General features: G+C 47.6%; 1 protein-coding gene across 2 annotated transcripts in view; it reads left to right on the top strand.

Moving 5' to 3' along the window:
* rsu1 (Ras suppressor protein 1) overlaps nucleotides 1–22,348 on the top strand; it is a 38,895-nt gene extending 16,547 nt beyond the window's left edge. Inside the window, exons 5-7 of one of the 2 annotated variants that reach the window (XM_038268247.1) lie at nucleotides 2,876–2,991; nucleotides 7,315–7,447; nucleotides 21,817–22,348. In XM_038268247.1, coding sequence (XP_038124175.1) covers nucleotides 2,876–2,991; nucleotides 7,315–7,447; nucleotides 21,817–21,919 — 352 coding nt within the window. In that variant the 3' untranslated portion in view covers nucleotides 21,920–22,348. The remainder of the gene's footprint in view (nucleotides 1–2,875; nucleotides 2,992–7,314; nucleotides 7,448–21,816) is intronic. The other variant, XM_038268240.1, reaches the window with a different exon arrangement.
* The last annotated feature ends 1,156 nt before the right edge of the window (nucleotides 22,349–23,504 follow it).

Raw genomic sequence — 23,504 nt, 5'->3', positions numbered from 1 at the left:
ACTAGAACTATAGAAAGTAGATCAGACAGCTGATCCAGACGCTGCTGCCTGCGTCCTCACTAGAACTATAGAAAGTAGATCAGACAGCTGATCCAGACGCTGCTGCCTGCGTCCTCACTAGAACTATAGAAAGTAGATCAGACAGCTGATCCAGACGCTGCTGCCTGCGTCCTCACTAGAACTATAGAAAGTAGATCAGACAGCTGATCCAGACGCTGCTGCCTGCGTCCTCACTAGAACTATAGAAAGTAGATCAGACAGCTGATCCAGACGCTGCTGCCTGCGTCCTCACTAGAACTATAGAAAGTAGATCAGACAGCTGATCCAGACGCTGCTGCCTGCGTCCTCACTAGAACTATAGAAAGTAGATCAGACAGCTGATCCAGACGCTGCTGCCTGCGTCCTCACTAGAACTATAGAAAGTAGATCAGACAGCTGATCCAGATGCTGCTGCCTGCGTCCTCACTAGAACTATAGAAAGTAGATCAGACAGCTGATCCAGACGCTGCTGCCTGCGTCCTCACTAGAACTATAGAAAGTAGATCAGACAGCTGATCCAGACGCTGCTGCCTGCGTCCTCACTAGAACTATAGAAAGTAGATCAGACAGCTGATCCAGACGCTGCTGCCTGCGTCCTCACTAGAACTATAGAAAGTAGATCAGACAGCTGATCCAGACGCTGCTGCCTGCGTCCTCACTAGAACTATAGAAAGTAGATCAGACAGCTGATCCAGACGCTGCTGCCTGCGTCCTCACTAGAACTATAGAAAGTAGATCAGACAGCTGATCCAGACGCTGCTGCCTGCGTCCTCACTAGAACTATAGAAAGTAGATCAGACAGCTGATCCAGACGCTGCTGCCTGCGTCCTCACTAGAACTATAGAAAGTAGATCAGACAGCTGATCCAGACGCTGCTGCCTGCGTCCTCACTAGAACTATAGAAAGTAGATCAGACAGCTGATCCAGACGCTGCTGCCTGCGTCCTCACTAGAACTATAGAAAGTAGATCAGACAGCTGATCCAGACGCTGCTGCCTGCGTCCTCACTAGAACTATAGAAAGTAGATCAGACAGCTGATCCAGACGCTGCTGCCTGCGTCCTCACTAGAACTATAGAAAGTAGATCAGACAGCTGATCCAGACGCTGCTGCCTGCGTCCTCACTAGAACTATAGAAAGTAGATCAGACAGCTGATCCAGACGCTGCTGCCTGCGTCCTCACTAGAACTATAGAAAGTAGATCAGACAGCTGATCCAGACGCTGCTGCCTGCGTCCTCACTAGAACTATAGAAAGTAGATCAGACAGCTGATCCAGACGCTGCTGCCTGCGTCCTCACTAGAACTATAGAAAGTAGATCAGACAGCTGATCCAGACGCTGCTGCCTGCGTCCTCACTAGAACTATAGAAAGTAGATCAGACAGCTGATCCAGACGCTGCTGCCTGCGTCCTCACTAGAACTATAGAAAGTAGATCAGACAGCTGATCCAGACGCTGCTGCCTGCGTCCTCACTAGAACTATAGAAAGTAGATCAGACAGCTGATCCAGACGCTGCTGCCTGCGTCCTCACTAGAACTATAGAAAGTAGATCAGACAGCTGATCCAGACGCTGCTGCCTGCGTCCTCACTAGAACTATAGAAAGTAGATCAGACAGCTGATCCAGACGCTGCTGCCTGCGTCCTCACTAGAACTATAGAAAGTAGATCAGACAGCTGATCCAGACGCTGCTGCCTGCGTCCTCACTAGAACTATAGAAAGTAGATCAGACAGCTGATCCAGACGCTGCTGCCTGCGTCCTCACTAGAACTATAGAAAGTAGATCAGACAGCTGATCCAGACGCTGCTGCCTGCGTCCTCACTAGAACTATAGAAAGTAGATCAGACAGCTGATCCAGATGCTGCTGCCTGCGTCCTCACTAGAACTATAGAAAGTAGATCAGACAGCTGATCCAGACGCTGCTGCCTGCGTCCTCACTAGAACTATAGAAAGTAGATCAGACAGCTGATCCAGATGCTGCTGCCTGCGTCCTCACTAGAACTATAGAAAGTAGATCAGACAGCTGATCCAGACGCTGCTGCCTGCGTCCTCACTAGAACTATAGAAAGTAGATCAGACAGCTGATCCAGACGCTGCTGCCTGCGTCCTCACTAGAACTATAGAAAGTAGATCAGACAGCTGATCCAGACGCTGCTGCCTGCGTCCTCACTAGAACTATAGAAAGTAGATCAGACAGCTGATCCAGACGCTGCTGCCTGCGTCCTCACTAGAACTATAGAAAGTAGATCAGACAGCTGATCCAGACGCTGCTGCCTGCGTCCTCACTAGAACTATAGAAAGTAGATCAGACAGCTGATCCAGACGCTGCTGCCTGCGTCCTCACTAGAACTATAGAAAGTAGATCAGACAGCTGATCCAGACGCTGCTGCCTGCGTCCTCACTAGAACTATAGAAAGTAGATCAGACAGCTGATCCAGACGCTGCTGCCTGCGTCCTCACTAGAACTATAGAAAGTAGATCAGACAGCTGATCCAGACGCTGCTGCCTGCGTCCTCACTAGAACTATAGAAAGTAGATCAGACAGCTGATCCAGACGCTGCTGCCTGCGTCCTCACTAGAACTATAGAAAGTAGATCAGACAGCTGATCCAGACGCTGCTGCCTGCGTCCTCACTAGAACTATAGAAAGTAGATCAGACAGCTGATCCAGACGCTGCTGCCTGCGTCCTCACTAGAACTATAGAAAGTAGATCAGACAGCTGATCCAGACGCTGCTGCCTGCGTCCTCACTAGAACTATAGAAAGTAGATCAGACAGCTGTTTCGTTTTAGTTTTAGCTGTCATGCTAACAGATGCTAACGGATATTTCTCTGTGTCCAGCTGAGTCTCCGGGACAACGACCTGATCTCGTTACCCAGGGAGATCGGTGAACTGGCTCAGCTGAAGGAGCTTCACATCCAGGGCAACAGACTGACCGTCCTTCCTCCTGAACTCGGTACTCAGCTTCCTCCTCCTCATCCTCGCTGCCTCCCCCACCTTTAGCACCAATGCTAATCAGATGGTTGAGCTGCAGGTTTCTCTCTATTGATTTTCCATTCATCTGAATCTGCTCTGCTCCAAGGTTTTTACTGTAATGCATTAATCAGTGTTTTAATGAGATTAATGGGGCTGAAGGCCGCAGACAAAGATCACCATAATATAGAATCTATTCCTGCTTGTCTTCCAAACAGACATGTCTTCTTTTAATGGTTTTCTGTCAGAATGTTGACATGTTTCATTATTTGGGACTCAATATGGCCGACATGTTGAATCCATAGAGCTGATCAACAGCTCTGATGGGATTGGTCTAACAGAACAGAAGAGTCTGCCTGGTGGACCAATCAGAGCCCTTTACACAGGAAACACAATAAAAACAAACTTTAATTTTATAATGTTTATCTTTTTAAACTAGTCCATCATTAGACTGGATGCTATAGACTGGACACTCTTGACTGGACGCTATAGATGGGACGCTATAGACTGGAAGCTTTAGACTGGACGCTATAGGCTGGACGCTATAGACTGGACACTGTTGACTGGACGCTATAGATGGGACGCTATAGACTGGACGCTATAGACTGGACGCTATAGGCTGGATGCTATAGACTGGAAGCTTTAGACTGGACGCTATAGACTGGATGCTATAGACTGGAAGCTTTAGACTGGACACTATAGGCTGGACACTATAGACTGGACGCTATAGATGGAACGCTATAGACTGGACGCTATAGGCTGGACACTACAGACTGGAAGCTTTAGACTGGACGCTATAGGCTGGACACTCTTGACTGGACGCTATAGATGGAACGCTATAGACTGGACGCTATAGGCTGGACACTATAGACTGGAAGCTTTAGACTGGACGCTATAGGCTGGACACTATAGACTGGATGCTATACACTGGACGCTTTAGACTCGACACTATAGGCTGGACGCTATAGACTGGAAGCTTTAGACTGGACACTATAGACTGGACACTCTTGACTGGACGCTATAGATGGAACGCTATAGACTGGACGCTATAGGCTGGACACTATAGACTGGAAGCTTTAGACTGGACGCTATAGGCTGGACACTATAGACTGGATGCTATACACTGGACGCTTTAGACTCGACACTATTGGCTGGACGCTATAGACTGGATGCTATACACTGGACGCTTTAGACTCGACACTATAGGCTGGACGCTATAGACTGGACGCTATACACTGGCTGCTTTAGACTTGACACTCTAGGCTGGACGCTATAGACTGGACGCTATACACTGGCCGCTTTAGACTCGACACTCTAGACTGGACGCTGTAGACTGGATGATTTAGACTGGATGCTTTGGACTCAACACTCTAGACTGGACGCTGTAGATGGGACGCTATAGACTGGAAGCTTTAGACTGGACGCTATAGGCTGGACACTATAGACTGGATGCTATACACTGGACGCTTTAGACTCGACACTATAGGCTGGACACTAGACTGGACGCTATACACTGGACGCTTTAGACTCGACACTCTAGACTGGACGCTTTAGACTCGACACTCTAGACTAAGGGTGTGCAAAATAATCGTCAAATCGATGCATCGTGATTCTAATTTTTGTGATCTACTGAATCGATTCTTGAAGGCAAGAATCGATTATAAAAAAAAAAAATGAACAAATAAAATACATTAATGGTTGGCGCACATCAATCAAACCAAGTGGAATACAACTTCCAGTCCAGCAGATGTCGCTGCGGATGTGTTGACGCCTGCTGCTTTGTGTCATAAGCATGTCCGGACTGATTATCCTCACTTTGTTATTTTAAGTTTGATGAATCCTAAGATCTTTTTGTTGGTGTGTCCATGCCAGTAATAGTAATATTTCTGTCCAGTATTTGTTTTCATGGCAACCCCTCCAAAAGTAATTTCAATAAATCCAGCTATGTATGAATTCAGTTGCTTTCAGTTATGTATCAATTGAAGACACTATCCAGATCACACCCAGCCAGTCAGCCACTGGTAAGGGCTGTATCTTTTTCTTACAGTGTTCAGTGAAAATATCGCAATGCATCGCAATATTTCAAGTATCGTGATGCATCGTGATAGAATCGCATCGTGGCATGTGAATCGTGATTCGAATCGAATCGTGACTTCTTTGCCAATACCCACCCCTACTCTAGACTGGACGCTATACACTGGCTGCTTTAGACTTGACACTCTAGGCTGGACACTATAGACTGGACGCTATACACTGGCCGCTTTAGACTCGACACTCTAGACTGGACGCTGTAGACTGGATGATTTAGACTGGATGCTTTGGACTCGACACTCTAGACTGGACGCTGTAGACTGGATGATTTAGACTGGACGCTATAGATGGGACGCTATAGACTGGATGCTATAAACTGGAGATTTTAGACTGGACGTTGAGATATGATTTAGACTGGATGCTTTAAACTCGACATTTTAGACTGGAAGCTTTAGACTGGGCGCTATACACTGGACTCTTTAGACTCGACAATCTAGACTGGACGCTGTAGACTGGAGGATTTAGACTGGACGCTATAGATGGGACGCTATAGACTGGAAGCTTTAGACTGGAGGCTATAGGCTGGACGCTGTAGACTGGACGCTATACACTGGACGCTTTAGATTTGACACTCTAGACTGGACGCTATAGGCTGGACGCTTTAGACTCGACACTCTAGAATAGACGCTATAGACTGGACGCTATACACTGGCTGCTTTAGACTTGACACTCTAGGCTGGATGCTATAGACTGGACGCTATACACTGGACGCTTTAGACTCGACGCTATAGGCTGGACGCTATAGACTGGACGCTATACACTGGACGCTTTAGACTCGACACTCTAGACTGGACGCTATACACTGGCTGCTTTAGACTTGACACTCTAGGCTGGACGCTATAGACTGGACGCTATACACTGGCCGCTTTAGACTCGACACTCTAGACTGGACGCTGTAGACTGGATGATTTAGACTGGATGCTTTGGACTCGACACTCTAGACTGGACGCTGTAGACTGGATGATTTAGACTGGATGCTTTGGACTCGACACTCTAGACTGGACGCTGTAGACTGGATTATTTAGACTGGATGCTATAGATGGGACGCTATAGACTGGATGCTATAAACTGGAGATTTTAGACTGGACGCTCGAGATATGATTTCGACTGGATGCTTTAAACTCGACATTTTAGACTAGAAGCTTTAGACTGGGCGCTATACACTGGACTCTTTACACTCGACAATCTAGACTGGACGCTGTAGACTGGATGATTTAGACTGGACGCTATAGATGGGTCGCTATAGACTGGATGCTATAAACTGGACATTTTAGACTGGACACTCGAGACTGGATGATTTAGACTGAATGCTTTAAACTCGACATTTTAGACTGGAAGCTCTAGACTGGATGCTTCAGACTGGGCGCTATAGACTGCAAGCTATAGACAGGACGCCTTGACTGGACACTCTAGACTGAACGCTATTGACTGGATGCTATTGACTAGACTCTATAGACTGGATGATTTAGACTGGACAGTATAAACTCGACATTTTAGACTGGACGTTTTACAATTGACGCTATAGACTGGATGCTTTAAACTTGACATTTTAGACTGGAAGCTCTAGACTGAGCACTTTAGACTAGACACTTTAGACTGGATGCAGTAGACTGTACAATATTGACTGGACACTTGACTGGATGCTATTGAATGGACGCTTTAGACTGGACGCTATAAACTGGACATTTTAGACTGGACGCTTTAGACTGGATTCTATAGACTGGAAGCTTAAGACTAGACGCTTTAGACTGGAAACTCTAGACTGGATGATTTAGACTGTACGCTATAGACTGGACGCTTTAGACTAGACACTCTAGACTGGACGCTTTAGACTGCACGGTATTGACTGGACGCTCTGGGCTGGACGCAGTAGACTGGACACTCTAGACTCTACGCTATTGACTGGACGCTATTGACGCTTTGGACTGGATGCTATAAACTGGACGCTTTACAATGGACGCTATAGACTGGATGCTTTAAACTCGACATTTTAGACTGGAAGCTTTAGACTGGATGCTATAGACTGGACTGTTAAGACTGGACGCTTTAGACTGGAAACTCTAGACTGGACGCTATTGATTGGACCCTATTGACTGGATGCTATAAACTGGAAATTTTAGACTGGACACTTTACAGTGGACGCTATAGACTGGACACTTTGCAAATCATGACTAAATAATAGAAGCCTAACTGATTGTAATAATTGTCTTTGCAGGGAATCTGGATCTAACTGGTCCAAAGCAGGTGTTCAAAGCTGAGAACAATCCGTGGGTCACTCCCATCGCAGACCAGTTTCAACTGGGAGTCTCCCATGTCTTCGAATACGTCCGCTCAGAGACCTATAAGTAGTAAGTCATTAAACTTACACGCTGTCATTATCCTTGTCCCAGTTTGTCCTTCCAATTAACATGAAAGTTTATCCTCTCAGTTAAAACCAAACCAGTTTATCTTCCCATTTAACACTGAACCAGTTTATCCTCCCAGTTAAAACCAAACCAGTTTATCTTCCCAGTTAAAATTAAACCAGTTTATCCTCCCAGTTAAGACCAAACCAGTTTGTCTTCCCAGTTAACACTAAACCAGTTTATCCTCCCAGTTAAGACCAAACCAGTTTATCCTCCCAGTTAAGACCAAACCAGTTTATGTTCCCAGTTAACACTAAACCAGTTTACCCTCCCAGTTAAGATCAAACCAGTTTATCTTCCCAGTTAAGACCAAACCAGTTTATCTTTCCAGTTAACACCTCACCAGTTTATCCTCCCAGTTAAGACCAAACCAGTTTATCTTCCCAGTTAAGACCAAACCAGTTTATCTTCCTAGTTAAGACCAAACCAGTTTACCCTCCCAGCTGAGACCAAACCAGTTTATCTTCCCAGTTAAGACCAAACTAGTTTATCCTCCCAGTTGAGACCAAACCAGTTTATCTTCCCAGTTAAGACCAAACCAGTTTATCCTCCCAGTTAAGACCAAACCAGTTTATCTTCCCAGTTAAGACCAAACCAGTTTATCTTCCCAGTTAAGACCAAACCAGTTTACCCTCCCAGCTGAGACCAAACCAGTTTATCTTCCCAGTTAAGACCAAACCAGTTTATCCTCCCAGCTGAGACCAAACCAGTTTATCTTCCCAGTTAAGACCAAACCAGTTTATCCTCCCAGTAAAGACCAAACCAGTTTATCTTCCCAGTTAAGACCAAACCAGTTTATCCTCCCAGTTAAGACCAAACCAGTTTATCCTCCCAGTTAAGACCAAACTAGTTTATCCTCTCAGTTAAGACCAAACCAGTTTATCCTCCCAGTTGAGACCAAACCAGTTTATCTTCCCAGTTAAGACCAAACTAGTTTATCCTCTCAGTTAAGACCAAACCAGTTTATCTTCCCAGTTAAGACCAAACTAGTTTATCCTCTCAGTTAAGACCAAACCAGTTTATCCTCCCAGTTGAGACCAAACCATTTTTATTTTCCCCTTTTAAAGGGAAAAAACTAGTTTATCCTCTCAGTTAAGCCAAACCATTTTATCTTCCCATTAAGCCCAAAACTATTTTATCCTTTTATTTAAAGCCCAAAACCCAGTTTACCCCCCCATTTTGGGGACCAAACCGGGAATTATTTCCCCCATTTAAGCCCAAAACCATTTTTATCCCCTTTTTTTAAAGGCCCAAAACCATTTTACCCCCCCAAGCTGAGCCCAAAACCCCGTTTTTTTCCCCCCCAAGTTAAAAACCAAACCATTTATCCCCCCAGTAAAGCCCAAAACCCCATTTTTAAAATCCTCCCAGTTAAGCCCAAAAACTTTTTTTATCCCCCTCGTTAAGCCCAAAAAACCAGTTTATCTTCCCATTAAGACCAAACTAGTTTATCCCCCGTTGAGCCCAAAACCAGTTTATTTTCCCCAGTTAAAAACCAAACTAGTTTATCCTCCAGTTAAAAAACCAAAACCCCATTTTTATTTTCCCCAGTTAAGACCAAACCCTTTTTTTATCCCAGTAAAGCCCAAAAACCTTTTTATTTCCCATTTTACCCCCAAAACCCCGGGTTTTTTTTATTGAATTTGGGTGAAAAAATCATTTGAAAAAAACCCAGACTGGATCATTTGAAAGTCTAAGCAATTTTTAGATTTAGGCATAAAAATTTTCTACTTTGGAGTAGTGGGGAAAAGGGGGCGGGGAGGCTCTGAGGGGGGGGGGGGGACGGTTAGATTTTTAGGCAAAAAAAATTTTCATGGATAGTGAGGAAGGGGTTGGGCTCTGGAAAAGTGTTAGATTCAGGCATTTTAATTCAACATGGATAGTGGGGAAAGGGGTGGGGCTTGGAGACGGTTAGTTCCCTAGGCATTTTTTATCTCCCATGGAGTAGTGGGGAAAGGGGCTGGAGGCTCTGAGAGACGTGTTAGTTTCCCAAGGCCCAATATATCTACATGGAGTAGTGGGGAAAGGGGGGCTGGAGGCTTTTGAGAGAGTGTTAGATTCTAGGCATATATTTTCTAATGAAGTGTAAAGGAAGGTGTGGAGGCCTGAGAACGTTTTAGTTTTCTAGGCTTATATATCTACTTTAAGTAGAGAGGAAGTGCGGGAGGCTCTGGGGGAAAGTGTTGGGATTCCTAGGCATATAAAATCTAATAATTAGTAAAGGAAAGGTGCTGGAGGCCTAAAGGGGAAGTTTTTAAATTTCTAGGCAAAAATATTTTCAGGGAGTAGTGAGGAGGGGCTGGAGCTCTGAGGACGTGTTAGATTCTAGGCATATAAAACACAGGGAAGTAGTGGGGAAAAGGGGGCTGGGAAGGCTCTGAGAGAGTGTTAGATTCTGGGGGCATAAAAAATTTTACAGGGAGTGTGGGAAAAGGGGCGGAGGCTCTGGGGAACGTGTTAAAAAGTTTCCCTAGGCTAAATATCTAAATAAAGTAGTGGGGAAAAGGGGCTGGAGGCTCTGAGAGACGTTTTTAGATTCTAGGCATATTTTATCAAAAAGGATAGTGAGGAAAAGGGGCGGGGAGGCTCGGGGAAGACGTGTTAGATGCTGGGCCCTTTATATCTACATGAAGTAGGGGGGGGAAAATGCTGGAGGCTTGAAGAGGGTTAAAAATTTTCCTAGGCATATATACTACATAAAGTAGTGGGGAAAAGGTGCGGGAGGCTCGAGGGACGTGTTAGATTTACATATATATCTACATGGGTAGTGGGGAAAGGTGCGGGAGGCCCCTGGGGGGAACGTGTTAGATTCTAGGCATTTATATCTACAGGGAAGTAGTGAGGAAGGGCTGGAGGCTTTTAGGACGTGTTGGGATTTAGGAAAATTTATCTACATGGAGTGGGTGGGGGAAGGGGCTGGAGGCTCGAAACGTTTTTAGATTTGGGCCCATATATTTCTACATGGAGTAGTGGGGAAAAGGGGCGGGGAGGCTCTGAGGGCGTGTTTGATTTGGCATATAAAAATCTTACAGGGAAGTAGTGAGGAAGGTGCTGGAGGCTCTGAGGGACGTGTTAGATTCTAGGCATATATATCTACATGAAGTAGTGAGGAAGGGTGCTGGAGGCTCTGAGAGACGTGTTAGATTCTAGGCATATATATCTACATGAAGTAGTGAGGAAGGTGCTGGAGGCTCTGAGGGACGTGTTAGATTCTAGGCATATATATCTACATGGAGTAGTGAGGAAGGTGCTGGAGGCTCTGAGGGACGTGTTAGATTCTAGGCATATATATCTACATGGAGTAGTGAGGAAGGTGCTGGAGGCTCTGAGAGACGTGTTAGATTCTAGGCATATATATCTACATGGAGTAGTGAGGAAGGTGCTGGAGGCTCTGAGAGACGTGTTAGATTCTAGGCATATATATCTACATGAAGTAGTGAGGAAGGTGCTGGAGGCTCTGAGGGACGTGTTAGATTCTAGGCATATATATCTACATGAAGTAGTGAGGAAGGTGCTGGAGGCTCTGAGAGACGTGTTAGATTCTAGGCATATATATCTACATGGAGTAGTGAGGAAGGTGCTGGAGGCTCTGAGAGACGTGTTAGATTCTAGGCATATATATCTACATGAAGTAGTGAGGAAGGTGCTGGAGGCTCTGAGAGACGTGTTAGATTCTAGGCATATATATCTACATGGAGTAGTGAGGAAGGTGCTGGAGGCTCTGAGGGACGTGTTAGATTCTAGGCATATATATCTACATGAAGTAGTGAGGAAGGTGCTGGAGGCTCTGAGAGACGTGTTAGATTCTAGGCATATATATCTACATGAAGTAGTGAGGAAGGTGCTGGAGGCTCTGAGAGACGTGTTAGATTCTAGGCATATATATCTACATGAAGTAGTGAGGAAGGTGCTGGAGGCTCTGAGAGACGTGTTAGATTCTAGGCATATATATCTACATGAAGTAGTGAGGAAGGTGCTGGAGGCTCTGAGGGACGTGTTAGATTCTAGGCATATATATCTACATGAAGTAGTGAGGAAGGTGCTGGAGGCTCTGAGGGACGTGTTAGATTCTAGGCATATATATCTACATGGAGTAGTGAGGAAGGTGCTGGAGGCTCTGAGAGACGTGTTAGATTCTAGGCATATATATCTACATGGAGTAGTGAGGAAGGTGCTGGAGGCTCTGAGAGACGTGTTAGATTCTAGGCATATATATCTACATGAAGTAGTGAGGAAGGTGCTGGAGGCTCTGAGAGACGTGTTAGATTCTAGGCATATATATCTACATGAAGTAGTGAGGAAGGTGCTGGAGGCTCTGAGGGACGTGTTAGATTCTAGGCATATATATCTACATGAAGTAGATATACCACCATCACTATCACCACCACAACCATCACCACCATCACATCCACTACCATCACCACCATGAACACCAACACCACCATCACTATCACAACCACCACTACAATCACCACTATCACCACCATCACATCCACTACCATCACCACCATAACGATCACCACCACCACCATCACCACCATAACGATCACCACCACAACCATCACCACCATGAACACCAACACCACCATCACTATCACAACCACCACTACAATCACCACTATCACCACCATCACATCCACTACCATCACCACCACCATCACCACCATAACGAACACCACCACTACCATCACTACCACAACCATCACTAAAATCACCACCATCACCACCATGAACACCTCCACTGCCATCACCACCACCACAAATCACAACCACAACCAACCATCACCACCACCATCACCACATAATAACCACTAGGAGCAAACAATTGGAACAACACTGTTCTTCCTGATCATCTATTTCCTCCTAAACCTGCCATGGGTGTCTGCTGATCTTTGACCTTCAGGGTCCAAAGGGATGAGGCAGGCAGTTCAGTCCCTGCTGGTTCTTTTACCCTGGCTCTAGTGTTGGTGAGGTGGTCTGCCTTGGAACTGGATATAGAGCAGCAACTGTGTGGTCCTCACTCTGGTTGTAGCTTTACCAGAGCAAACAGGCAGGTCTGGTTTAGCAAATTGGCCAAAGGGCCAGTTCCAGGCAGATTTCTCCCTCGTTCCTATGGGGTGGGCTTGTTTTCGGTCTGAACACGACCTTAAAGACCCCCCATCCCAATGGGGTGGGCTTGTTTTCGGTCTGAACACGACCTTAAAGACCCCCGATCCCAATGGGTGGGCCTGTTTTTGGTCTGAACACGACCTTAAAGACCCCCCATCCCAATGGGGTGGGCCTGTTTTTGGTCTGAACACGACCTTAAAGACCCCCCATCCCAATGGGGTGGGCCTGTTTTTGGTCTGAACACGACCTTAAAGACCCCCCATCCCAATGGGGTGGGCTTTTTTTCGGTCTGAACAAGACCTTAAAGACCCCCCATCCCAATGGGGTGGGCCTGTTTTTGGTCTGAACACGACCTTAAAGACCCCCCAATCCCAATGCGGTGGGCCTGTTTTCGGTCTGAACACGACCTTAAAGACCCCCCATCCCAATGGGGTGTGCTTGTTTTCGGTCTGAACAAGACCTTAAAGACCCCCGATCCCAATGGGTGGGCCTGTTTTTGGTCTGAACACGACCTTAAAGACCCCCATCCCAATGGGGTGGGCCTGTTTTTGGTCTGAACACGACCTTAAAGACCCCCAATCCCAATGGGGTGGGCCTGTTTTTGGTCTGAACACGACCTTAAAGACCCCCCATCCCAATGGGGTGGGCCTGTTTTTGGTCTGAACACGACCTTAAAGACCCCCCATCCCAATGGGGTGGGCCTGTTTTTGGTCTGAACACGACCTTAAAGACCCCCAATCCCAATGATGTGGGCCTGTTTTTGGTCTGAACACGACCTTAAAGACCCCCCATCCCAATGGGGTGGGCCTGTTTTTGGTCTGAACACGACCTTAAAGACCCCCAATCCCAATGACGTGGGCTTGTTTTCGGTCTGAACACGACCTTAAAGACCCCCCATCCCAATGGGGTGTGCTTGTTTTCGGTCTGAACACGACCTTAAAGACCCCCGATCCCAATGGGGTGGGCCTGTTTTTGGTCTGAACACGACCTTAAAGACCCCCGATCCCGATGGGGTGGGCCTGTTTTTGGTCTGAACACGACCTTAAAGACCCCCAATCCCAATGATGTGGGCTTGTTTTCGGTCTGAACACGACCTTAAAGACCCCCAATCCCAATGGGGTGGGCCTGTTTTTGGTCTGAACACGACCTTAAAGACCCCCCATCCCAATGGGGGTGGGCCTGTTTTTGGTCTGAACACGACCTTAAAGACCCCCAATCCCAATGATGTGGGCCTGTTTTTGGTCTGAACACGACCTTAAAGACCCCCATCCCAATGGGGTGGGCCTGTTTTTGGTCTGAACACGACCTTAAAGACCCCCCATCCCAATTGGGTGGGCCTGTTTTTGGTCTGAACACAACCTTGAAGACACCCCATTCCAATGGGGTGGGCCTGTTTTTGGTCTGAACACGACCTTAAAGACCCCCAATCCCAATGATGTGGGCCTGTTTTTGGTCTGAACACGACCTTAAAGACCCCCCATCCCAATGAGGTGGGCCTGTTTTTGGTCTGAACACGACCTTAAAGACCCCCAATCCCAATGGGGTGGGCCTGTTTTTGGTCTGAACACGACCTTAAAGACCCCCCATCCCAATGGGGTGGGCCTGTTTTTGGTCTGAACACGACCTTAAAGACCCCCAATCCCAATGAGGTGGGCCTGTTTTTGGTCTGAACACGACCTTAAAGACCCCCCATCCCAATGGGGTGGGCTTGTTTTCGGTCTGAACACGACCTTAAAGACCCCCGATCCCAATGGGGTGGGCCTGTTTTTGGTCTGAACACGACCTTAAAGACCCCCCATCCCTATGGGGTGGGCTTGTTTTTGGTCTGAACACGACCTTAAAGACCCCCCATCCCAATGGGGTGGGCCTATTTTTGGTCTGAACACAACCTTGAAGACCCCCCATTCCAATGGGGTGGGCCTGTTTTTTGTCTGAACACGACCTTAAAGACCCCCATCCCAATGGGGTGGGCCTGTTTTTGGTCTGAACACGACCTTAAAGACCCCCCATCCCAATGGGGTGGGCCTGTTTTCGGTCTGAACACGACCTTAAAGACCCCCCATCCCTATGGGGTAGGCTTGTTTTCGGTCTGAACAAGACCTTAAAGACCCCCAATCCCAATGGGTGGGCCTGTTTTCGGTCTGAACACAACCTTAAATACCCCCAATCCCAATGGGGTGGGCCTGTTTCCAGTCTAAAAACGACCTTAACGACCCCCCATCCCAATGGGGTGGGCCTGTTTCCAGTCTGAAAACGACCTTAAAGACCCCCATCCCTATGGGGTGGGCCTGAATTTTCAGGTTTTCTAAGCCATAACAAGGCTTTGAATTGAAAAAACTTCCTGGATGGGAAACAAAACATCTTCCAGCAAAGTTCAGTGGATTGTTTTTAACTTTTTTTTTTTAACCAATTGGCCAAGGTTATCAGTTCACTGATGTTAATTTAACCCCACCCCCCCACCCCGCCCAAATGACCAGGTCAATATTCCCAAAGACACTAAAGGATCAAATCTAGATCTAGAAGTAATGAACAGCGGTCTGCTGTTTGACCCCAGGATGTTTCTGCTCAGTTTTCTCCTCCCAGGTGTTTAGAAATGTCTGCAGTAGAGTCATCGACACCAAGCAGCCCAACATCTCCAGCCTCTGGCTGTAAAGTCACAGACTTGATGCAACCAGCCGGGTTTCCGTTGATACAAACTTTTTCATTGTCTGAATGATTTGATAGAAGTTTGTCTGAAATAGAAATGAAGTGAAACTGTTTCAGTAAAACCAGTCAGTTGATCCATATTCAGCGTCTCCTTCCACTTTCCCTAAAAACACATCCACACATGCTTCACTTTTAATAGAGAAAACCAAGTGTTTCTGCTCCTTGGTGACTCATGCAGATGCTGCCTGTTCTTAATTAAGCCAAAGTTGAAGAGCAGAACTGTAGAAAATCATCTGACTGAATCTTTTCGTCTCCTGCTAATTGGTTTTCAGAAGTTCCCCCTGCAGCAGTGCAGCCTGGGACCCACCCAGAGTTTACCGGCCTTATGTGACTGCCAGCTTCTCAGGGTGTGAAAGGGAAGGTCAGGTTTCCTCTGCTGCAGAGTCACCATGGCGGTGAAACACCTGCTTTTATTCAGCAGCCTGACAATGACAGCATTTAAACAGTCAGGAGAAAGAAAACAGCCTTTCTAACAATGGCTGACTTGGTGCTCCACATGGTTGGACCATAGCTGGGAGCCTCAGGCTGCAGGGTTTAATATTAATTCAGCAGCAGTTTGCTTTCTGGAACTCTGACATGGTTTCAGTCAGATGGTCCCTAAAAATTTAGCTTTTATTATCTAGATTGGCTCACAGCTGATTGCATCAGATATCGACTCTACAGCAATCCCTCACACTGAGCATGCATGCAGCGACAGTGGAGAGTAAACCAGAACCTGGCTCAGAGGGTGGTGTATGGACGCCATCAGGTGGTTGGGTCACTGTTAGCCGTCGGTTCATTGGTTCCCCTCCTCAGGGAGGTTGGTCTGACTGTCAGGGTTCAGCAGTGGACGGCTTTATGTCCTTTCTTTTTAAAAACAAATGTTTGTTGTTCTCGGCTTCACATGTCTCCCTGACTAGAAAATTACAAATCAGAGCAATGCTTGGAGGTTGAGCGTCACATCTGCAGTTATCTGATTGGCTCTGACCTGATGAGGCCGATCCTGTTAGACCCACCTTTGAATTTGAGCTTTGGCAGCTCTTTACCAGAATGATACGTGTGTTAACGCCGTGTAACCCTATAATCCCCCAATTAGATAACCTCCCAAACCCTATAATCCCCCTAACCCTATAATCCCCCAAACCATTTAATCCCCCTAACCCTATAACCACCCTAACTCTATAACCCCCTAACCCTATGATCCCCCTAACCCTATAATCCCCCTAACCCTATAATCCCCCTAACCCTATAATCCCCCTAACCCTATAATCCCCCTAACCCTATAACCACCCTAACTCTATAACCCCCTAACCCTATGATCCCCCTAACCCTATAATCCCCCTAACCCTATAATCCCCCTAACCCTATAACCACCCTAACTCTATAACCCCCTAACCCTATAATCCCCCTACCCCTATAATCCCCCTACCCCTATAATCCCCCTAACCCTATAATCCCCCTACCCCTATAATCCCCTAACCCTATAATCCCCTAACCCTTTAATCCCCTAACCCTATAATCCCCCTAACCCTAAAACCACCCTAACTCTATAACCCCCTAACCCTATAATCCCCCTAACCCTATAACCACCCTAACTCTATAACCCCCTAACCCTATAATCCCCCTACCCCTATAATCCCCCTAACCCTATAATCCCCCTAACCCTATAATCCCCCTACCCCTATAATCCCCTAACCCTATAATCCCCTAACCCTGTAATCCCCTAACCCTATAACCACCCTAACTCTATAACCCCCTAACCCTATAATCCCCCTAACCCTATAACCACCCTAACTCTATAATCCCCTAACCCTATAATCCCCCTAACCCTATAATCCCCCTAACCCTATAATCCCCCTAACCCTATAATCCCCCTACCTCTATAATCCCCTAACCCTATAATCCCCCTAACCCTATAAACCCCCTACCCCTATAATCCCCTACCCCTATAATCCCCCTAACCCTATAATCCCCCTACCTCTATAATCCCCTAACCCTATAATCCCCCTAACCCTATAACCACCCTAACTCTATAACCCCCTAACCCTATAATCCCCCTACCTCTATAATCCCCTAACCCTATAATCCCCCTAACCCTATAATCCCCCTACCTCTATAATCCCCTAACCCTATAATCCCCCTAACCCTATAATCCCCTAACCCTATAATCCCCTAACCCTATAATCCCCCTACCCCTATAATCCCTCTACCTCTATAATCCCCTAACCCTATAATCCCCCTAACCCTATAATCCCCTAACCCTATCTCTATATGGTGCATCATTGGTATCATGTGGGCAAAAGTCAGCTTCCTCTTCATCAGATTGTGTAACTTCTTGATGGAGCAGATCTACAGAGTTTCTCCAATCAATCAGTTGGGCTGAATTATTCACTCCTGTGTCTGTGCTCCAGCTAAATAGGATTAGATGCTGATTAGAGGAGATTGCTTCCAATATTGATCAATGTGAAGGTTTCAGCCCTTCTTATGAGGAGGGCTAATGTTTGTTCATTTCACCACCTCACGGCAGAACAAAGGCTCTGTGACACGAAGAGGAAGGAATGGTTTGATCTGCAGTCAGAGGACCACTAACAAGACTTCAGGGAGCAGGAAGAGAGGCCGGCTTTTCCACTCCACTGACCCTCTGGCATGGCGCAGGCCTGCTAGGAGCCCAGAGGGAAACAGTGACAGACAGCTTAGCTGAAGGGGGGGGGGGGGGGGGGGGGTGCTATGTGGAGCCCTTCAAGGTTCTACTAATTGGATATCAATAACCTCAACCTTTGATGGATTATTGCTTTATTTTTATTACTAAATGGCAGATTGAAGCAGATATTGCAGATTAGGATTAAACTCCAGGACAGACTGAGAGGGACAATCTGAACAGGTGGGATGGTTGGGGTCAGGTGACCTTCAGCCCAGACTGTAGGAGCAGAGAGCCCCCTGGTGGTGGGGCGGAGATCCAGGGAGCTGCAATAGGGTCTAGAAACACCAGAGAATGGGTTCTTGATCCTCTGAGGAGGGATTGACTGGTTCCACAGCAGCTCTGATGATGGTTCCTTCTATCTAATGAAGGTGGAAGGTTCTAGAGACACCAGAGAATGGGTTCTGGATCCTCTGAGGAGGCATTGACTGGTTCCACAGCAGCTCTGATGATGGTTCCATCTATCTAATGAAGGTGGAAGGTTCTAGAGACACCAGAGAATGGGTTCTGGATCCTCTGAGGAGGCATTGACTGGTTCCACAGCAGCTCTGATGATGGTTCCATCTATCTAATGAAGGTGGAAGGTTCTAGAGACACCAGACAATGGGTTCTGGATCCTCTGAGGATGCATTGACTGGTTCCACAGCACCGCTGATGATGGTTCCTTCTATCTAATGAAGGTGGAAGGTTCTAGAGACACCAGAGAACAGGTTCTGGATTCTCTGAGGGGGGATTGACTGGTTCTACAGCAGCGCTGATGATGGTTCCTTCTATCTAATAAACGTGGAAGGTTCTAGAGACATCAGAGAACAGGTTCTGGATTCTGTGAGGGGGGATTGACTGGTTCTACAGCAGCGCTGATGATGGTTCCTTCTATCTAATGAAGGTGGAAGGTTCTAGAGACACCAGAGAACGGGTTCTGGATTCTCTGAGGGGGGATTGACTGGTTCCACAGCAGCGCTGATGATGGTTCCTTCTATCTAATGAAGGTGGAAGGTTCTAGAGACACCAGAGAATGGGTTCTGGATCCTCTGAGGAGGCATTGACTGGTTCCACAGCAGCTCTGATGATGGTTCCATCTATCTAATGAAGGTGGAAGGTTCTAGAGACACCAGAGAATGGGTTCTGGATCCTCTGAAGAGGGATTGACTGGTTCCACAGCAGCGCTGATGATGGTTCCTTCTATCTAATGAAGGTGGAAGGTTCTAGAGACACCAGAGAATGGGTTCTGGATCCTCTGAGGAGGCATTGACTGGTTCCACAGCAGCTCTGATGATGGTTCCATCTATCTAATGAAGGTGGAAGGTTCTAGAGACACCAGAGAATGGGTTCTGGATCCTCTGAGGATGCATTGACTGGTTCCACAGCAGCGCTGATGATGGTTCCTTCTATCTAATGAAGGTGGAAGGTTCTAGAGACACCAGAGAACAGGTTCTGGATTCTCTGAGGGGGGATTGACTGGTTCTACAGCAGCGCTGATGATGGTTCCTTCTATCTAATAAACGTGGAAGGTTCTAGAGACATCAGAGAACAGGTTCTGGATTCTGTGAGGGGGGATTGACTGGTTCTACAGCAGCGCTGATGATGGTTCCTTCTATCTAATGAAGGTGGAAGGTTCTAGAGACACCAGAGAACGGGTTCTGGATTCTCTGAGGGGGGATTGACTGGTTCCACAGCAGCGCTGATGATGGTTCCTTCTATCTAATGAAGGTGGAAGGTTCTAGAGACATCAGAGAACGGGTTCTGGATTCTCTGAGGGGGGATTGACTGGTTCTACAGCAGCTCTGATGATGGTTCCTTCTATCTAATGAAGGTGGAAGGTTCTAGAGACATCAGAGAACAGGTTCTGGATTCTCTGAGGGGGGATTGACTGGTTCTACAGCAGCTCTGATGATGGTTCCTTCTATCTAATGAAGGTGGAAGGTTCTAGAGACATCAGAGAACAGGTTCTGGATTCTCTGAGGGGGGATTGACTGGTTCTACAGCAGCTCTGATGATGGTTCCTTCTATCTAATGAAGGTGGAAGGTTCTAGAGACATCAGAGAACAGGTTCTGGATTCTCTGAGGGGGGATTGACTGGTTCCACAGCATCTCTGATGATGGTATCTTCTATCTAATGAAGGTGGAAGGTTCTAGAGATACCAGAGAAGGAGCTCTGGACCATATGAGGAGGGATTGACTGGTTCTACAGCAGTGCTGATGATGGTTCCTTCTATCTAATGAAGGTGGAAGGTTCTAGAGACACCACAGAATGGGTTCTGGATCCTCTGAGGAGGGATTGACTGGTTTCAGAGCACCGCTGATGATGGTTCCTTCTATCTAATGAAGGTGGAAAGTTCTAGAGGCACCAGAGAATGGGTTCTGGATCCTCTGAGGGGGGATTGACTGGTTTCAGAGCACCGCTGATGATGGTTCCTTCTATCTAATGAAGGTGGAAAGTTGTAGAGGCACCAGAGAATGGGTTCTTGATCCTCTAAGGAGGGATTGACTGGTTTCAGAGCACCGCTGATGATGGTTCCTTCTATCTAATGAAGGTGGAAGGTTCTAGAGACACAAGAGAACATGTTCTGGGTTCTCTGTGGGGGGATTGACTGGTTCCACAGCACCGCTGATGATGGTTCCTTCTATCTAATGAAGGTGGAAGGTTCTAGAGACACCAGAGAATGGGTTCTTGATCCTCTGAGGAGGGATTGACTGGTTCCAGAGCAGCGCTGATTATGGTTCCTTCTATCTAATGAAGGTGGAAGGTTCTAGAGACACCAGAGCATGTTTTCTGGATTCTCTGAGGGGGGGTTGACTGGTTCCACAGCAGCGCTGATGATGGTTCCTTCTATCTAATGAAGGTGGAAGGTTCTAGAGACACCAGAAAACAGGTTCTGGATCCTCTGAGGAGGGATTGACTGGTTGTACAGAAGCGCTGATGATGGTTCCTTCTATCTAATGAAGGTGGAAGGTTCTAGAGACACCAGAGAACAGGTTCTGGATCCTCTGAAGAGGGATTGACTGGTTGTACAGAAGCGCTGATGATGGTTCCTTCTATCTAATGAAGGTGGAAAGTTCTAGAGACACCAGAGAACGGGTTCTTGATCCTCTGAGGAGGGATTGACTGGTTCCACAGCAGCGCTGATGATGGTTCCTTCTATCTAATGAAGGTGGAAGGTTCTAGAGACACCAGAGAATGGGTTCTGGATCCTCTGAAGAGGGATTGACTGGTTCCAGAGCACCGCTGATGATGGTTCCTTCTATCTAATGAAGGTGGAAAGTTCTAGAGACACCACAGAATGGGTTCTGGATCCTCTGAGGAGGGATTGACTGGTTCCACAGCAGCGATGATGATTGTTCCTTCTATCCAATGAAGGTGGAAGGTTCTAGAGACACCAGAGAATGGGTTCTGGATCCTCTGAGGAGGGATTGACTGGTTCCTTCCCAGCGCTGATGATGGTTCCTTCTATCCAATGAAGGTGGAAGGTTGTAGAGACACCAGAAAATGGGTTCTGGATCCTCTGAGGAGGGATTGACTGGTTCCACAGCAGTGCTGATGATGGTTCCTTCTATCTAATGAAGGTGGAAGGTTCTAGAGACACCAGAGAATGGGTTCTGGATCCTCTGAGGAGGGATTGACTGGTTCCTTCCCAGCGCTGATGATGGTTCCTTCTATCCAATGAAGGTGGAAGGTTGTAGAGACACCAGAAAATGGGTTCTGGATCCTCTGAGGAGGGATTGACTGGTTCCACAGCAGTGCTGATGATGGTTCCTTCTATCTAATGAAGGTGGAAGGTTCTAGAGATGTCTTCTCACAGTTTCTCTCTTCTCTCCACAGTCTCCATGGTCGGCACATGCAGGCGAACCCAGAACCTCCAAAGAAGAGCAGCGATAAGAGCAGGAAGATCAGCCGCAAGCCGCTGGCTGCCAAGAACAAATAAAGGAGGAAGTGGATCAGAACCTTCCACCTGTATGGCTCCATCTGGTTCTGGTTCTGCTCATCTTTCTCCATCAGTTGTTTGCTTCTTCATGTTTTATGCAGCATTTCACGTTTAATGTTCACCCAGACTTTCTAAGACTTTTCTCCAGAACCGTGGAACCAGCAGCTCCACCGTTCTTTACTATTCTAGCTCAGCTCAGGCAGACTGAAGAAGAAGGTCAAAGGTCACTGCTGCTGTTAAACATCTGGATGTTTCCAGCAGCAGGAAGTTCGTCCAGGAGCCCCTGGTCCCCAGGGAATCCTGCTTTTTAAGGATCCCTGGTCCCCAGGGACCCCTGCTGTTCCAGGACCCCTGGTCCCCAGGGAATCCTGCTGTTCCAGGACCCCTGGTCCCCAGGGAATCCTGCTGTTCCAGGACCCCTGGTCCCCAGGGAATCCTGCTGTTCCAGGACCCCTGGTCCCCAGGGAATCCTGCTGTTCCAGGACCCCTGGTCCCCAGGGATCCTTAAAAAGCAGGAGCCCCTGGTCCCCAGGGAATCCTGCTTTTTAAGGATCCCTGGTCCCCAGGGACCCCTGCTGTTCCAGGACCCCTGGTCCCCAGGGAATCCTGCTGTTCCAGGACCCCTGGTCCCCAGGGAATCCTGCTGTTCCAGGACCCCTGGTCCCCAGGGAATCCTGCTGTTCCAGGACCCCTGGTCCCCAGGGAATCCTGCTGTTCCAGGACCCCTGGTCCCCAGGGAATCCTGCTTTTTAAGGATCCCTGGTCCCCAGGGACCCCTGCTGTTCCAGGACCCCTGGTCCCCAGGGAATCCTGCCTTTCCAGGACCCCTGGTCCCCAGGGAATCCTGCCTTTCCAGGACCCCTGGTCCCCAGGGAATCCTGCTGTTCCAGGACCCCTGGTCCCCAGGGAATCCTGCCTTTCCAGGACCCCTGGTCCCCAGGGAATCCTGCCTTTCCAGGACCCCTGGTCCCCAGGGAATCCTGCTGTTCCAGGACCCCTGGTCCCCAGGGAATCCTGCTGTTCCAGGACCCCTGGTCCCCAGGGAATCCTGCTTTTTAAGGATCCCTGGTCCCCAGGGAACCCTGTCCTCCAAGGTCCCCTGCTTTCCAGGGACCCCTGCTGTCCAGAGAACCCTGTTTCCAGGGAACCCTGCTGTTAAAGGACCCCTGGTCCCCAGGGACTCCTGCTGTCCAGGGACCCCTGCTGTCCAGGGACTCCTGCATTTTTGATCTTGGGGCCCCAGTCATGACTTACTGCATGGCTGATTAACAGGCTGGTGCGAAGGAACCATTGGACTCTAGAGGTCCAGGGGGACAGATGGAGGACAGGCGGAGGACAGGTGGGGGACCACTGCTGTAAGGCCTTAAATCATGATGTTGGTCCTTGCTAACATTTCCTCCTTAAAGAGCTGTGGGCCCCAGAGGGCCTCCAGTGGGGGCAGGTCTGAGCTGCATCCGTTTCTCTCTGCGCTCTGTAACCATAACAGCTTCTCATCGATTTAGATCAATTCACTTTGATCTTTTTTATATATAATCTGCTGTCATCATATTTCTGCTCGTTGCTCAGAATAAATGCCTTAAATCCA

This window comes from Cyprinodon tularosa, unplaced genomic scaffold, assembly GCF_016077235.1.
Source record: "Cyprinodon tularosa strain WSP-4 unplaced genomic scaffold, ASM1607723v1 ctg1188, whole genome shotgun sequence".
NCBI classification, from domain to species: Eukaryota; Metazoa; Chordata; class Actinopteri; order Cyprinodontiformes; family Cyprinodontidae; genus Cyprinodon; species Cyprinodon tularosa.
Note: the sequence above shows the minus strand (reverse complement) of the source record. Positions and strands in the feature narration are given on the sequence as shown.